Raw genomic sequence first — 17873 nt, forward strand, 5'->3', positions numbered from 1 at the left:
GACGGGTCGCTGCATGTAGTTTTTAGGAACTTGTAATTTAGGTAGGTAAAATTTAGCATATACGTTATTATGCCACGGGAAGGAAAGGACTGGTTGGTTGAATACTGCCCGTTATGTTTTGCAACTTGCTATTTTCAAAATACCTACTTCTCTCGCATCTTAACACCCACAGCGCCTCTAAAAGGAAAATGAATACGAATGACCTATCTCTTTGGTTTTTCAAGGTATTTACTTAGAAGGATGGCACCGTAATACTGCCCTTGTGAATGAGCACCCAACAGAGTTATTAGGGTCATTAGAAGGCAAGGAAGGGAGGTTGTCACAATGAGTGCCCTGTGGAGCAAACTGCTGTGCTAGGCGACCGCCAGAGAGAGCTCAGGACAGCGCAGCGCTCCGGGCGCGCGCAAAAGAGGCGCCTGGCACCCGCGCAGCCTCCTGCTCCCGCCGCTCCAGCGGGAGTGAGGGGCGGAGTGGGCAGGGTCCTGAGATAAAACGAAACTGGTGTTTGCCCACAGCATCCACAGGAGCCGGGATCCGAGGGCCACCGGATTTTCCCAGCGCGTCAGTCGCTTTCTCGGAACTCTGAGAGCCAACGCTAAGGGGCACCAGAGGCTCGGACTGCAGCGGCCGCCACCCGGGCAGCCCGATGGCCCGCTGCTGCGGAAATCCTGGGCGACAGCAAAACCCTCGGTGGGGGCTGGGGCGCGGGCCGTCGGGATGGGGGTCACAGGAGCTTGGGATGCTGCAGGTCGCAGAAGGAGTCGTCCAAGATGAAGCCATTGAACGCGGAGCGGAGGGCTAGGCGGTGACCCCTGGTAGCTGAGGTCTTATGTTTTTTCCTAATACTCTGAGGCCACTTCTAATCTCCTTTTACTTTCGAATATGAATTACGTCTCTGTAATATATACAGCCACATATATAGATATAGATGCACACACACAATACCTTCCATATACTAAAATCATTGGACAAAATAATGGAATGCGCTGGTAGCTGCTCGTCTCTAGTTGTCTAGGGATCCCGAGGCACATGTAAAGAGACCAAATGTCACCTCCTCTCTCCTCTAGCCAATTCGTGTTTACTCTCCTGTCCCCCAGCCTTTCACCTGAAGTCGATTATTGCTTAGTTAAGAAGGCGATACCCAGACCCTCACCCCACTAGAAACCTCTAACCGCCCGCCTGCAACTCGGACTTTTTCCGGAGGCAGAGAGGGAGCGGGAGATGCTGAAGAAATTAGCCAGCATCCTCAGCCATGCAGTCCGCATTCTGACTTTTATCAGAGATAACAGAAGGAAAAAACCGAAAGGTGGGGCGAGGGCACAGAGAGGAAGGAGCAAGCGCCCGAGCCCAGAAGCCCAGGCGGTGCCCGCGGGCACAGCCGGCCCCCACCCGCGCCGGCCCCCGCGCGTCCTCGCCCTCCTCCTCCGCCCGGGCCGAGGCCGGTGCCAATGCGCCAGGATGGAGCGATCTCGGCGCGGGAGGAGATGACGCAAAAGCCAGCGCTCCCCCCAAAAAAGTGTTTCTCCAGGACGAAGATGGCGGCAACTTAGCCGGGGAATGAAGATGACTGTGGCTCTCGGGAGGCCCAGCCCAGGCGATTCGGCCCCGAGGTCCGGGGGAGGCGGCGTCAGCAGTCGCAGCCCGGCGACGGCGGCGCCCGCGGGCAGACCTGCGGCAGCGGCGGCGGCGGCGGCAGCTGGAGCGCGGGGTGGGGGTGGGGGAGGCAGAGCCCTGCCGGCGGCGGCTGCCCAGGCTCCGGACTCGGGGAGAGAGAGCGAGAAGTAGGAGCAGGAGGAGGAGGAGAGAAAGGAGAAGGAAAGGAAGGAGGAGGAAGAGGAGGAGGAGAAGAGCTGGGGAGGCGCTCTGGTCGCCGTCAGTGGGCAGCGGAGACGCGGCATGCCCCTGGCAGGAGAGAGCGGGCTGTCCTCAACAGAGCCATGGGGACCTGTGCTCTGACAATGCCTGGGTGAGAGGAGCAGCGCCAGCCACCCCGCCACCTCCACCATCACCTCCTGCACTCAGCTCACCACCGGCCACCGGCCCCAGACTCCTCCGACTGCCTCTCGCTGTCTCTCTCTCCCCCCCTCCCTCCCTCTCTCTCTCTCTGCATTATTGTTTCCCACTCTACAGAGGATGGGGTCGGCAGATGATTAGGTCGGGAGCAAGTCAGATCTTCCTCCAAAGCCTGGTAATATTTATGTAGGCAAAAAGAGAGAGAGAGAGAAAAGAGAGGGAGAGAGAGGGAGAGAGGGAGAGAGAAGAAACGGGAGGAGGGGATAAAGAAATTAAACCCTTTAAGTCAATGCATATTGTGGTGACACCGGCACAGGAGCCCTCACAGTGGAGTCGGCCAGGGCTGTGCGTTCCCAAAATATGACCAGGGGTGCTTGGATGTGTCGGCAGTATGACGACGGCTTAAAAATCTGGTTGGCAGCACCCCGGGAGAACGAGAAACCGTTCATCGATTCAGAGAGGGCTCAGAAATGGCGACTGTCTCTGGCATCTCTCTTGTTTTTCACAGTCCTGCTCTCTGATCACTTGTGGTTCTGCGCCGAGGCCAAGCTGACCCGGACCCGGGACAAGGAGCAGCATCAGCAGCATCAGCAGCAGCAGCAGCGGCAGCAGCAACAGCGGCAGCGGCAGCAGCAGCAGCAGCAGCGGCAGCGGCAGCAGGAGCCCTCCTGGCCCGCGCTCCTGGCGAGCATGGGGGAGTCCTCACCCGCCGCCCAGGCACACAGACTCCTCTCCGCCTCCTCATCCCCCACCCTGCCCCCCTCCCCGGGAGACGGCGGCGGCGGCAAGGGCAACCGAGGCAAAAACAACCGGAGCAAGGCTCTTTTTCTAGGAAACTCCGCCAAACCCGTGTGGCGCCTGGAGACTTGTTACCCCCAGGGCGCCTCCTCGGGCCAGTGCTTCACGGTGGAGAGCGCGGACGCCGTGTGCGCTAGGAACTGGAGTCGGGGGGCGGCGGCCGGGGCGGAGGAGCAGCAGGTGAGGGGGACGCATCCAACTCCGCTCTGGAACTTGTCGGATTTTTACCTTTCGTTTTGTAATTCCTACACACTTTGGGAGTTGTTCTCGGGGTTGTCCAGTCCCAACACTTTGAACTGTAGTCTGGATGTGGTGCTCAAGGAGGGCGGCGAGATGACCACTTGCAGGCAATGCGTCGAGGCTTACCAAGACTATGACCACCACGCTCAGGAGAAATACGAAGAGTTTGAAAGTGTGCTCCATAAATATTTACAATCGGAGGAGTACTCGGTGAAATCGTGTCCTGAGGACTGTAAGGTAGGAACAGTGGATTTTTCCCCCTTCTTGTGCCTTTTTGGTTGAGGTGTCTTCTATAGTTTTTAAATAGTGTTTTGACTCTGATTTTGTTACTTCAATCATTGTTTTTGTGGTTATAAGATCTTGACTTGCTGCTTGAGTTGGGAATTCCTCGGGGGTTGCTGGTGACTGGTGCCTTCTTCTGGGAATCCTTGGAAGATCAGGAAAGACCCTGGTCTTCTGAGATAATAAAGCTGGTGCTTAAACTAGCTTTCACAGCTATGCAATTGGTTCAAACTCTGTTACTTTTTTGAAAAAATGGAATTTGAATGCAGCTTGTTAGGAAGATAGCTATGGGACTACATACTGATAACCCTAGCTACAATCAGAAGAGTCAGAGACAGATGTGAATGGTTTGGCTTATGGACCTGCACACATGAGCTCTCTGATAGTGACATCATTAAGTTGGTTGACCAGAGGGACAAGAGAAAGTGTTTGTAGTTGTTTATGTAGGAAGAACGAAAAAGCATTTTGTCTGTTTTACAGGAGTAGTTCTGGTTGTTTGGAAAGTCTGGAGGCCTACGTAAGCATATTTACTTACCATAAGTTTCCTGTTTTCTCTTAGACGTTTGTATGATTATTGATCTGAGACTCACTATGAGTGGAAAGTTTTAATTAAGTATCTGGTGATCGATGATCAATGTTAGGTTATTTATCAGACACCTTATGTAATTAGCTTGAATTTTCAAGACGCTATCCAGAAGTACTAAATGGCAAATTCTTGATGCTATGGAAGAAATATACTGAACTTTTTAATAATGTGTATTATATTCAACCTGAATATAATAGTGGATAAAACCCTTGCTGATTGACAAAGGAAAAGCATATGCAAGTTTCTTAAGAAATGGCCAATGCAACCATGGGTGCACGTCCTAATAGAAGTGTCACTGTCCGTGGTGCTGAAATAAGATTTGCCCAAGAGCTTTATTAAAGAGGAAGATACTGCAGTGACGTTTTAGTAGGCGAGAAATGATGACAGAATCTCAGTAAGCCTTAATGTTTTGTTCCAAGGTAATTTCTTGAACAACACAATAAAATAGTGTTTCTTTTTGAAAGAAATAATACACCACATTCTCTCTCTTCCTTTCTCTTCACTACTCCCCCAACCCCACACAGAAACAGAACAATTGTCCCTCTTTTCCTCACTTGCTTTGCATTAGGGAAGTGTGACCAAGAGCAGGATGGATCAAAGGGTTTTGTGATACTTTGACAAGAGAACTCGGCTAAGGGATACCTATTTAAAATGAACATAGTTCAAGGGCTGTATTTTACTTTGGATTGATTAGTTGTGCTTTTGACAGTTTAGCTAAACTCAAACTAAACTTGCTTTGTCAACATTCTTTAAGACCAGAAACAGAATTTTGCAAATACTATTATTGAGTTTACAATATTAATTTAGAATGCTACTTCACTAGATAAATGGACCATATTTTGCTTAACCACACCATTATATTCACGACTGGGAATCAAACTTATTCTTAATGGAAGAAGTTAATAGTGAATGACTAGTGTATTTATTGCATAGTTATTTATTTTGACAAGATGTATTCCATCAAAATTGTAAAGATAAGGAAACTCATGAGTATGCTAATTCTACTACTAATAAAAAGGTTGCAAAGATTTCGGTATATTTATGTTCAAAAGTGGTACCTTGTAATAATTTGAGTTTTCCTGCTTCCCTGAATGTAAACTCATATAGAAATTTCCAGTAATTCCAATTTGCATAGGTTCAGTTTTTAAAAGGCAGTCTGCATTGTCAACAGACTGCAGCATATTTTCAAATAAGCATGTCAAATATATCTTTGTTCAAATATCCAAGTTTTAAATGTATGTAAATATTTATTTTCCCCTTGACCTGAAATAATTCTCAACTTTATTTTTATATCATCATAGCCGTAAGGTATATTGTAGGTTAAATTAATTTGTAGTGTTATGAAATACTTCTGGATTGTGTTTTTGTATAAAGTAGTAGTTGTTAACTGTATGCACAAAAGCACATTATAAACATCTTAACTCCTTTTTAGAAAAATTTCTTCTTCACATTGAAAAGTAAACAAAGGCATCTGAGTTTCTCATCACTACAACACAGAATTTATTATCTGTGATGTCTTGTAGTTATGTCTTGGTTGTGTGATTTTGTTTGTTTGTCAATTTGAAACATTTATTCCCCAATAACTGTTTTCAAAAATTGCAGTTTCAAATTTAAGGTGCTGGTGTTCTTGATTGATAACTCACAAATCAATTGGTTAGTTCCTCAGTTTAATGCATAATTTTCTTATGATTTTGCTAAAGCTACAAACACGTCCACGTACATATTTTATTTCATGCCTTAAAATGCTACTTGTAGTCTTTAAAGAATGTGTCTGAGTTTCTTTATAAACACTTTTACTTATTTCAAACATACTTATAAAATTATGACTATCATCAGGATGTTGTTCAAGACATACATTCTACACAAAACTTTCCATATTTTAAGTTAGCCACAAAGCCCTAGATAGACTATATTAAAAGTAAATGCAATATATTTCTGGAATTGGCAATACATTCATGAAAAAGTCCAATTTTAATAGTTTATAAATATATTTATAAAATTATAGACAGGAGAATAAATTTAATCATATTAGTTATATAAACTATTAGAATTTATATTTTAGGAGATATATATTAACTTTATTATACTAATATATAACTAAATGATTAATGCATTGATTTCTAACTTTTAACGGTTAGGGCATATTATCACCTTTGACCTATTATGCTGAAGGAAAAAAAAACAACCCTTAATATTGATCTAATACAATCATAGTGTTTTGAGTCCATGGTAACTGGAGATCAAGTTCATCTTGATTTACTTTGGTAAACGTTTGTATTGCAACATATAGTAAAAATCATTTGCACCCAAGAATATTTCTTATATTCTGAGAAAGAGCTGGTTTAAATTTTTTTTTAAAGTAAATATACACATTAATTGGGAAAGTAATTTATGGAAAAATAAAGAACAAGAACTATTGCATATATCATTTATGCTTTACCATTCAAGCTGACATTACGTAAATCAAGCAGCAAAAATTATGACAGTAATTCTTCTCTGTAGTTTGCAGTGTTATTCAAAATAATGTTTTTGATGTATAATAACTATCTGACTAATTTGTAAAAATCTTCAAGTTGGCTAGTCATATTAAAAAATACAGGGACTGGGCCAGTGGCGCAAGCGGTTAAGTGTGTGTGCTCTGCTGCACCGGCCCAGGGTTCTCTGGTTCGGAACCCCGGGCGGGCACGGACGCACCGCTTGTCGAGCCATGCTGTGGCGGTATCCCATATAAAGTAGAGGAAGATGGGCATGGATGTTAGCTCAGGGCCAGTCTTCCTCAGAAAAAAAGAGGAGGATTGGCATCAGATGTTAGCTCAGGGCTGATCTTCCTCACACACACACAAAAAATACAGTTTTCTAAGCTACAAAATTACATATCTATATTATTAACATACTTGCTTTTTTACTTAAAGATTTTCTCTTAAATATGCCATTCTTTAGCTCCTATGCACTCTTGAAATATGTATTATACAACCGGGATATTTAGGGAATGTAAATTTCTATGTTACAGATAAACTTTTGTTACTGATAGCTTTATTCACTTACTATATCTTAAGCCAGATGATCAGTGGTGGTCAGAAGTTTGAGGTTAGATTCTAACATAAATCATTGCATCATCTGCATTTTAGTTCTTTCAGAATAAATTCTAACCTTTATACGCTCAAGAATGTATGCGTTCTCATATTTTTATTTTTATAATCTCATATGAAAGCAGATTCTATTGCTTATTTTTATTTAACAGGCAGTGACCAAAAGGATACTCTGCCAGTGTTAGGCATATGTAAAAATCATGATATCTGAGTCTTTCTGTATTGCTTGCAGGAACTACTCACAAACATTAACCAGTTTGAGAACATAGAATTTGGGTTACATAACATGCAATTTGAAAAAAAGACATTTCTTCAGTTCTTATTTATTTGTGTCATGCACTATAGATTCTTAAAAATTAGTTTTTTTAAGAAAATCACATATCTAACAATTCTTTATACTTAAATATTGACTCTAAAATACTATTTTGCTGTTAAGTGCTATTGTACAAATTATGACACTGTCCAGAAGTGTGGAATATATATGCAAATATATATCTTTTATATTCTACCACTTTATTATTTTCAAACATAATTTTATAGTTGAATTGCTTCTCTGCAGAATCAAACAGTCTAGCCATGCAGACGATCACTTTAACCATTAATAAAGCCATTTATAAGGTCAAAGCCACTATCATAACCACTTTTATGACCCAGATTTTTGTTTTTCATTTTTCTGCTCCATATACAACTACTGATTTATGATATGTGTTTTATATTTGTAGGGAAAAACATATCCCATATTTTGTCTTAATATTAGATGCTTGTTGTAAAGAATGAATATTTTTACTTTGGACTTATAACTGGGTCAAATTAGTAGTTATATAGGGCATAACCACAAAGCTTTAATAATTGCTGTTATACATTGGTTTTAATCACTTTAATTATTTGAGGTTGGTGTCTGCAAGGTGAATTAAAACATGAAAGAAATAAAATTAAATAATGCTCTCAGTCTCATGCTCCCCCACATATAAATCATAATCCATTAAGGTTTTTTTTCATGCTAGATTGAATATATGAGAACAAATATACAGTTAACTATTTCAAACAAAATAATATTTTGGTTTGAGTTATCTGACCTATTGCTTTAATTTCAATTCCCAATTTCCTTTTTAATCTCCATCTTCTATGTTGACCTCACATCGACAAGGCACCAAACATTTCGTTCTATACTTTGTATTTATTTACACTGCAAAGATGTTTCTTCAATATCAGTAAACATTTACTCTAGATCAGTGGTCCTTAGGGTCACACTGGAATATCCTGGGGATCTTTGAAAATGCCCCAGCCCCAAGAGACTCTGAATTCCTTGGTCTGGCTTGTGTCTTGAGCTTGGGATTTTCTGGTTTCCCTGGTGCATCGTGGCTGATAATCTCGACTGATGAGAGTAGAACTCAGAGAGATATTTTTAAAAAGTGGTGAAAGCAATAGGACATGGCCGGAGGCTAGGGGAGCAAATATGTAGTGCCTGGGCTGAGGAATGGATGCGAAGTGAACCAACTGGGTGAAAGGGTTAAAGGACGTGTCAGAAGAGAACATGGAGAGAAGGAGGAGGGTGTAGAGTTTTGAATGTGTAAGGATGGGCCTATTGGCTGTGGATTTTCTGTTTTTCAGCCAGAACTGACTCATTATATTGATGTTCAATGATGGGCTCAGCACATGAGTGCAGAAGCTGAATGACTGTCTTTGTGAGACTGATCAACTATTTGATTAGAGGAGCCCCAGAGTCATTATTTTGTCTCTAACTTTAGACTATATAAGTGGCTAAAATTTAGACTTTTTCAAAAGTATATGGTCGGTTTTAAAAGAAAAACCTTTTGGGTTTTCATAGTATTTCTCATGGTTCGAGTCTATTCTTTCTTCGTCTATTCACTTTATTAAAGCTAAGAAATTACAAATTCTTTTTCACTTTTGTTTCACTGTAATGATAAGTCATGTTTTCCTTTTTATGTATTTCGGTAATAGTGAAATAACTAGTTGACACTCATATAGTTTTTTTGAAGGTGTAAGCTTCTAAGAAAGTCACAGATTACTACCAAGCTTAATTTAGGAATTAGTTTTAAGAAGGTCTTATCATTGTTCCATTTTGAAGTGATTGTCGTATCAGTCATAGTTTAGATTACAAGATGCTTTGAAACACTAAATCTAGGTTTTTTCTAATAAGAAATTAAATATCATTATAATCCAAATAATGGAATTTCTTTAATGAAATGTCCTGTTTTACTCCGATTCTTTAAAACTGGAAACAAGAGATGGTTGGCATTTGCCTTTCTTTGACAATAAATAGTGAATGTTTATATTGTGTATTATACTGGAATGCATGAAAATATTTAATTCTTGGGTGTTTAAAGTGTTAAAAGGTAATAGTTGATTTTTTTTTCTCCTGGGTAGTCTGTTTCTACATTCAGTCATTTATAAACAAAGTGTTGTAGAAGCTACCACAGATGGTTAGAAACATCCTGCAAAAAATAGAAGTTTAATATCTGTTTAGCTACTGTTATTGATCTTAGCAGTAGCAGTAGTATATTCACCCATACGTGTGATGGGTGAATGTAATAATCGCTTCTGTGGAAATACATGGAGATTTTTTTGTCAGCTGCTCCACCCTGCATAGGAGGGAAAAGGGGCTCGCGTCAAAACCGTGAGTCTTCACCCCTCGGTTTCCTCTCCTTCCTGTCAGTGTGCCTTCTGGCTACCACCTGGCTAAGTCCTCTTTTGGCATTTGGAAGCTGCATTTCTAGACCCTGCGTCCCATGGGAAACCCAAAGTTCCGGAGTCTTTCTTCTCTGCATCTCCACTGCCATCAAAAATGATCAGTCTCTTTCTCACTGAACTGTCACTGAGTTAGTTTATTTGAAAAGAAAATTGAGCTAAGATGTAAATGGAGGATCATGACAATGTATTAGCTCTCTGAGAAAATGATTTGAATCATTCAGAAATTTAAGTGCTGGAACAAGCTTCAATAGTAGCTAACAAGCTTTGGAGCTTATTAGAAGCCAGAAGTTAGTCTAATTCATTTAATCTGCATGTCGTCTCTATGAGGTAAGTATTATCACAAATTTTACAGATGAGTAAAGTAAGGACATAGAGTTAGCTATTCCAAGGTCAAAATTGTGTTCAAGATCAAGTTCACTTCATCACTTTAATGTATTTTCTTTTTCCTTTTCACTATGAGCACTTACAAACATACCAAAGAATGAAGGGATTAGTATAATAAGCCCACATATACCTGTCACATAGATTTAACACCTGTTAAAAATCTTGCCATATTTACTTCCTTTTTTGTTTTGAATTTATCATTAAAAACATTTTACAGATAATATAGCAAGCTGAGATGACAGAAATTTGGGAGTCCTGGACAGCTGGGATGGATGGGCAGGAATCTAGGTTCATCATTGCAAAGGCTTAGGGGGAGATATGAATATGAATAAATGGGATGATGATCAGCAGAACACTTAGATTTCTGATTTCTGTTTTGGAGCTGAGCAGAGAAAGGATGTGCGTAAGATTTTGACGGGAGGGAAGTAAATGTTGGAGATCCGTGATAGTTCTTACACTGAATTCATAAGTTAAATAAGATATAATCACTTTCTTTTTATGATTTTTAATCAACAGTCCCATTTTTACCTTATTGTTTTAAAAGATGTTTGAGTTTATTAGTTGAGAATTGTGTATAAATTGCCTGACATCTATAACACTTAGAAATCTTAATTTTAGTCTAGCTGTCTTAGGTCCTTATAGGTTTTATCTCCAAATCCAGTCACATTGGGCATCAGAGCTTCAACATGTCAATTTGGGGGGACACGATTCCACCCATAACTCTAAGATGTGCTTTAAGAGCTATGGGAAATACCTCTGAGGAGACGTTAGTGCTCAGTTGTGAAGGACCATGTATCCCGTGCTAAGGCCTTTGAATTTCATTCTCTTTATGAGAAAATATCAGAGAGGAATTTTAATCAAGGGATTCACTTGGGATGATATGTTTTCTCAAAAATTAGCTCTGGCAGCAATGTGATAATAGATTGGAACAGGGTGAAGTGATGTCAAAGAGATCAATTCAGAATCTGCTATCTTCCTTAGGAGTAATATGATGGCTGTAAATCAGCACTCTCCAACAGAACTTTCTATGATAATGGAAATGTTTTATACTTCATCCTATCCAATAAGGTAGCTACTAGCTGTGTGTGGCTATTGAGCACCTGAAACGTGGCCAGAGTGAAGAAAGAACTAAATTTTAAATTTTATTTAATTTTAATTAGTTTAAATAACTGCATGTGGCTAGTGACTACCATGTTGGACAGAAAATTTTACGTGACTACAGTGACTATGGAAATGGAGAAGAAAGGCAAGATTGAGGAGAATTCCTGAGTTCAAATTTACCAGTTGCTATGTAGAGGAAGGATCTGATTCAAGCTTTATAAAAGGTAAGACTCTGGATGTTGATACCATTTAATGAGATAGGAAATACAGGAGGAAGAACAAGTTGGAATTGAAATTGGTGAAAGAAACAAGGAGTTCAGTTTTGGAGATAACGATAGCAGGAGATATCCAGTAGATAGTATACCATGTGAGTAGGGAGTTTGGGTGTGAAATTCACCCTCTCCATGTAGGTTTGATTTGGAAAGCAGTGGGCAGAGATTAGATGACTTAACAGAAACAGATTATGTGAAGAGAATGCCAAAGATGAATCCTGGAGAAGAACAGCATTTAAAGATTTGGGCAGAAAAGGAACCAGGGAAAGAGACTTAGAAGAAACAAGGAGTGAGAGTGAAAATGAGAGAAGGAATGAGAAAGGAGAGAGAGATCAAGAAAGAGGAGGGAAAGGGAGAGGCAGAGGCAGAGGCAGAGGGAAAGGAAAGTGAGATCATGAGAGAGGAGGGAAAGGGAGAGGTAGAGGCAGAGGCAGAGGGAAAGGAAAGAAAGAATCATGAGAATGTGACCATCTGGAAGGTGTTGGGAAGGATTTTAAGAGAGATTCAGAATTAGTCAAGAGTGTCTTATGTTGTGGAAAGGACTTGTAAGATAAAGCCTAGAAATAGGTCACTGAATTTGGTAATTAAGTCTTGTTGACCTTGCAAGAGTAGTTTCAATAAAATGATAGGTAGAGATGTCAAATTGTGATGGATTAAGGAATGGGTTGGAGTTGAGGAAATGAAGACTAGTCCAAACTACTCTTCATTAAGTTTGGCAGTGAAAATAAAAACAGAGCAGAATAGGGGGGAATATATGAATATAAAGAAATAAAGATTTTATGATGAAAAAACTTTAGAATATTTGTAGCTTTTGATCTAGAACCTAGCTCAGAGTATGAGGTTGAAACTATCAGATTCAGAAAAAATTAATGGTGGTAGCAGGTTCCTAATAAGAGGTGATAGGCTCCCATCTGTTGCTAGCCTTGGAGAGGAGGAGAGGTTGCGTCTTTACATTCTACTGTACATCTAAGATCCTTTGTTTTTTTGTTTATATTTTAAATAGGAACAATGCTTTAATTTCAGGATTTCAGAAAATAAACACAATTGTCAACTTGAATATGCTTAAATCAAGTACAAAACTCATTTTCAAATAATATGAAATAATCAGCATAGGACTTGTTACTATAAATTATTTTCTTTAGGAATGTGTTGCCCTGGTATTCAGTGGTATATTTAGAGAACACACTGAATTAAATATGTGTATTTCTTTACAGCTTTTCTTAAAAAATAATTTATATGTTTGATAGAAAGTTCTAAACAGAAATTAATTTTAACTCTAGTAGAGGCATATAATAAAATGGTTAAAAGACCAGTTGAGGATAGACTGGGTTCAACTCTCAGTTTCACCATTTATTAGTTATATGACATCATCCAAGCTACTTAAAAAAGCAATTATAGTATCTCTCTCATAGGATGGTTATGGGGGAGAAATTAAGAGACTCCTATGCATATAAAATTACCTAACCTAGGGCTTGATGATACCTAATAAATGATAGCAATTCATTAAAACCCATGGGGGAAAAGCCATGGGAAACATCAATAAAATCAATATAGTCCTCACTTGAGATCTCATATAAATTTTCTGGTAGACAACACTCATTTACAAGAATTTTATAAGCAGATGTTACATTTTGCATGGTAAAATTCTCTGCTTTATTACATCTACATTCATTTTACTTCTCTAAATTATTGAACAATGCTAGAATAAAAAAAAAAACAGAAGTTCAGCTGAAGTGAAAATGTTGTCTTCCCAAAGCTTGAATTTTTTTCCATTATTTCAGATTAAAATTAACATGTGCTGTGTTTTAGACTGAAAGGAATTTCTTAGATTACTCCAAAGGAACTTGAGCATTTTTGTTCACAAACCTCTCTGGGAGGACAAGTGGAGAACTCATTGTAATGATCTTCCATCTCCTGGTAACTGATGGGTAAAAATAATCTTGGGGAATATTCTGTGTTATATAGTTCGTCAGGCATTGCAATGTCACGTACCTCCAAATTCCATTTTAAAACGTGGAGCCTTTTGCCCTGTCCTCTAGCTACTTGGCTTTGTATTTTGTTTTCATCGTCCCTGTTGTTTTCTGCTCTGCCCCACATTTACCCACTCTGCCATACTTAGTATTTTTATTGAATAGGAAGGGAAAGGAAGTAGGGTAAAAGATTGCCTTGGCATTCAGCTAGAGCTAGAAGACAAGGCAAACATAGCAAGTGCCAAGATATAGAAGACAGAATGGGGTGGAGTAAAAGACTGTAAGCTTTGCTCCATGAATGGGAAGATGATTGCCCCGAGAAAGAGAAGAGACAGGAAGAAACAGCAAAGTTCTTTAACTTGATAAAAATCATCATATGGAAGTGGGATCTTGCTATCCAGTACTATGTATGACTCTAGCAGTGAGAAAGAGGCTCTGTATGCAGGTGTTTTAGGAATATCTCTACTCCATATAGGAAAGAGTATTCTATTAAAGGATACAGTGGAAAAGGTTGCCTGAGGAAATCAGATCACATTGCTATAGAAGATGTACAAATGGGATGGGAGCTATCTGCCATGACCCTAGAGGGCATCTTGCCTATGTGTTGCAGGTTCACCAGGTGATTTTAAATATTTCATCCAATATTGTTTTTTTGTATCCTCTGGCATAAAACAAGGCACCCAGAAGTGATAACTTTGTACAGTGAGATTGTACTTATTGCCAATCCCTGTTAAAGAAAAAATTTCATTATACAAAAAACATAACTATTAGCCTAATGCCTTGCTCTTAGTAATAAGTACTTTGCTTTTAAAAAGGAAAATCTTGACAACTTCAACTTTAAATTATTTCTCTGGTTCCTATTCATGTTGTTATCCATCTGAATAATTTTTAAAAAGAATGAATCAACTACGTATGCTTGTCCTGAAGATAGATAGGAACTGAGTTGGAACTGAGTTAGACTAATCTATAAGTAAAAGTTTTTTTATTGCTGATATCAGGAATAAACACTTATTCTTCTCTTCTGATCACAAACACATCAGTCACTATTGTAAACTCTCAAATAATCCCCTTGAGCAAAGCAGGCCTCAACGACATGGTCAGACTGGGAAAGTAAAGGTAGGTATGACCTTTCTCCACGGTTTGGTAGCATTTCTTTTCACATATTAATTCACCCCCAGATCCAATTCTTTGAGGATATTATCACTAGGAACAAAATCACCGTATAAGTTTCCACCCTCTTGTGGAATTGTACCCATTTATTAAGTTTTTACAATAAACAAGTCCTATACTGATAACTTTAGCATCCTTATTTATTTCCCACACAATCCAATATCATGATTAATTAGCTAGTCCAAAATTAGCTTTCTTCAATAAATGGGGTCACTAAGGCTTAGAGAAGTTAAGAAACGTTCTGAAGTTCTCACACCTAAGTGTCAAACCCCATAATATAACCTCTTAATCTCATGGACTTGACTTAACTATTATATTGTACTGTCTACTCTGTCACAAATCATTGCTCATGTCTAGTTTTTTTGTTTTTTTTTTAGAGGAGAGAATGTGGGTGGATGACAGTAGGAGTGGATAGAATATAAAGTTCTTTGGCACACAGAAGAAAATATAACTTACTTCATCCACATTTTTTGGTTGTTGCAGCAGCTTGGTATAGGGAATGAGCATGGGCCTAAAAGTCAGAAAGACCTAGATTCAAATGGCGATTCCACCAATTCCTGTAAAATGGCGATATTTATATCCAGTTTGAGTTGTCGCTGAGAGAAGGAATAGAGCAGATGTATAATAACATGCAGCTGGTTAGTTGTGGTCTCTCAGTTGCAGCTACCAAGAAGAGACATCCGCTTCACACCGCAGGGCAACAACACTCTACTCTCCCTACTGTTAGACACTGAGCTACTGGAAAACACTGATAAGTTTGCTCTTCTAATCCAGGAGCTGGTTTCTAATCAATGCGGTCTTTGTAGTCTAGATCAACTGCCTGACAGAGATCTTGAACTTCGTTTCCATGGAGGCATTTTTAAAAGGCGCTGGTGATATATTTAACCTTGGGAATCACAATGACCCTAAATAAGCTGTGAGCATCTGTCTAAAGAGAAACAACTGTTTTTAAAAAGGTCAATCTGAATCTTAAACCATTTAAAAACAGAATTTCTCCTTCCCCATAGTGAAAACTGGACTGGTTGCTATGGGCTGTCAGGCAGGAAGTGGCGGGACATCTGTGCTTTCTGAGGCAATGGCTTCATGCCAAAGTCTAAGAGAAATAATGGGAAAAAAAGACCACATACAAAGGCAAATGATCTCGCTGGCAAGGGAGCCATGAGTCTTTACTTCTGATCTGCTTTGTGGTGGGTTGGCAAATTATGGCAAGTTTCAGATATGTTTTATTTGTCTCATGAAGTTTCTAAATACATATTAAAGTTTTAGAAGTCACTTATGAAAGAAAAGAATCCTTTCATATAATTTCAGTTTAGACTTTTTAAACTAAATATTCATTTTTATTCAGTGTATCTGAGAATTCCTGTACAGAGGAGGGGAGACAAGTCTGAGTGAACAAATGTCTTGTCAGCATCGTTTGGCTTCATTGATGAATATAGGTTATTTGGTTTTTCAGCTGTCACAGTTGTCAGCTGCTCAACCATGTACTTGATTTCTCCATTCAATTAATTGGCTCTTTAAGATTGTTAAAGTAATTGATCCAATCTTTAGGTATTTTGGTATTTTTTGTTATTAGGACTTACTGGATGAAACAGGTCAATCGTGTATATGCTATTTTATCTACAAGGAGTCAAAGATGATATTTGTCTATTTTTTGGCAAAAGCAAGCATACTAAAAGAGTATCTACAGTCTTTTTCTATTTGCTTACTCTTTGACAAATAAATTTCTATTTTCCAAATAACTTAAAAATCTTGGGGAAGTTAACAAAATCCATTGATATTTGTAAGTCTCAAATCTTTAGTTTTACATTTTGTATGTGATATTAACAACTTGAACTTTTTCATAATAAAAGTCTAAAATGTTTCCTTAAAGCTATGGGGATTAGTTTTTGGTGTTTTTCACTCATTTCATAAGGATAGAGACTTTTAAAAAGGACCTAATTGCAGGAGTAATTCTTAACATCGGCAGAGGGGTCAGGCTTTGCCCCAATCGCACAGTCCAGAGCAGCAGCCCCATAAACGTATTTGCTGAAGAGCTCACTGTCACTCGGTTGTACTGCTCTTGAGTATTAGTGCTTTTCCTAACTCCCATTTCGTCTGTATCCACACAGGAAAAAAAAGTAAGACCAATAAACAACTACAACTGAGACAAATATAAATTCACAGAGAATTGAAACAGTGTCTGTTAAGCAATTTTTTGGCTAATAGTCTTTGTCAGGAATATGATGCATCGCTGTTGAGGAAATGATTCTCACTTCTCCAATATTACACTTTAATTGGATGGATGTTTAATTTTCTCATAGTATCCACTTTAAACAGATGAATGCAAAAGCTAAGCAGTGCAAATTTGCATTTCTTTAAAAATTTGATGATGATAATAATAACACTAAAACAATATAGTGAAAGTCACCCTACAGCACTCAACGATTTCCTTTTTTTTTCAAGTCAAGACGAGTTGATTGTAGAAAGGTTAACTCATGACAGATATGGTTTAGGGGAAAAGATCATATCTCATCCAAATATATTAATTTATCTTAATGGCCTGACATTCGAAATATGTGAGACAAGATGAGGTAGCTGAATTGATGCTGCAAATAGACCAAGGAAAACACATAATGGTATTTGAGAGTTCCCATTTCCTGCCTTTGACTGATCATCACAATTTACTCTTGTCTGTGTAATGCTGTCTCCATTCTGGGCTATTTTGTATGGCCCTAAGCCTCTTCTTTTTCTACTTTTTTTCTTTTTATTACCACGACAATATATTATGCATTTAATGTGGTAAATTATTAAAGAGAATTTCCCAAGCGGCTCTTCAATCACTTTCCTCCCACTTCTCCGGTTAATGGTGAAGGGCTGTCCTCCAGGGCTGCCCATGCTTGTGGGGGAGTGAGCAGGTGAATCAGAGGGACGAAAGAAGTGTCAGCACTGAAGAGAATGCATGCATTTTCTCAGAATGACCACAGTAATTATTTGCAAAGGATATGATAATTGTCGTCCAGATGTATTAAAGGATGATGCATGAATTACATTTGAATAACTTCATTTGTAATCATTGCCTCAGGCAATGCATTTTGTCATACAATTTTTGTGTACTATGTAGGAAAAAAACATAGTATAGGGATAAATGAATATTGCTTTTTAAAAATAGATCTTTAGTGGAAACTGTTGTTGGATGATCTGAACACTATTATTATATGGCAGCAGTAATTTAGGCACTCAGATCAAAGATATCCCACAGCGCACCTAGTTAAAAAAA

At 39.1% G+C, this 17873-nt stretch overlaps 1 protein-coding gene across 2 annotated transcripts in view; it reads left to right on the forward strand.

Annotated features, from left to right (window-relative positions):
- The first annotated feature begins 1740 nt into the window (after positions 1–1740).
- The window catches only part of NALF1 (NALCN channel auxiliary factor 1), a 629879-nt gene continuing 613746 nt past the window's right edge, over positions 1741–17873 (forward strand). For both annotated transcript variants that reach the window (XM_004423164.3, XM_087435865.1), the window contains exon 1: positions 1741–3288. In XM_004423164.3, the coding sequence (XP_004423221.1) occupies positions 2374–3288 (915 nt within the window). In that variant the 5' untranslated portion in view covers positions 1741–2373. The remainder of the gene's footprint in view (positions 3289–17873) is intronic.

This window comes from Ceratotherium simum, chromosome 10 (genome assembly GCF_057802395.1).
Source record: "Ceratotherium simum simum isolate JZ-2026a chromosome 10, ASM5780239v1, whole genome shotgun sequence".
NCBI classification, from domain to species: Eukaryota; Metazoa; Chordata; class Mammalia; order Perissodactyla; family Rhinocerotidae; genus Ceratotherium; species Ceratotherium simum.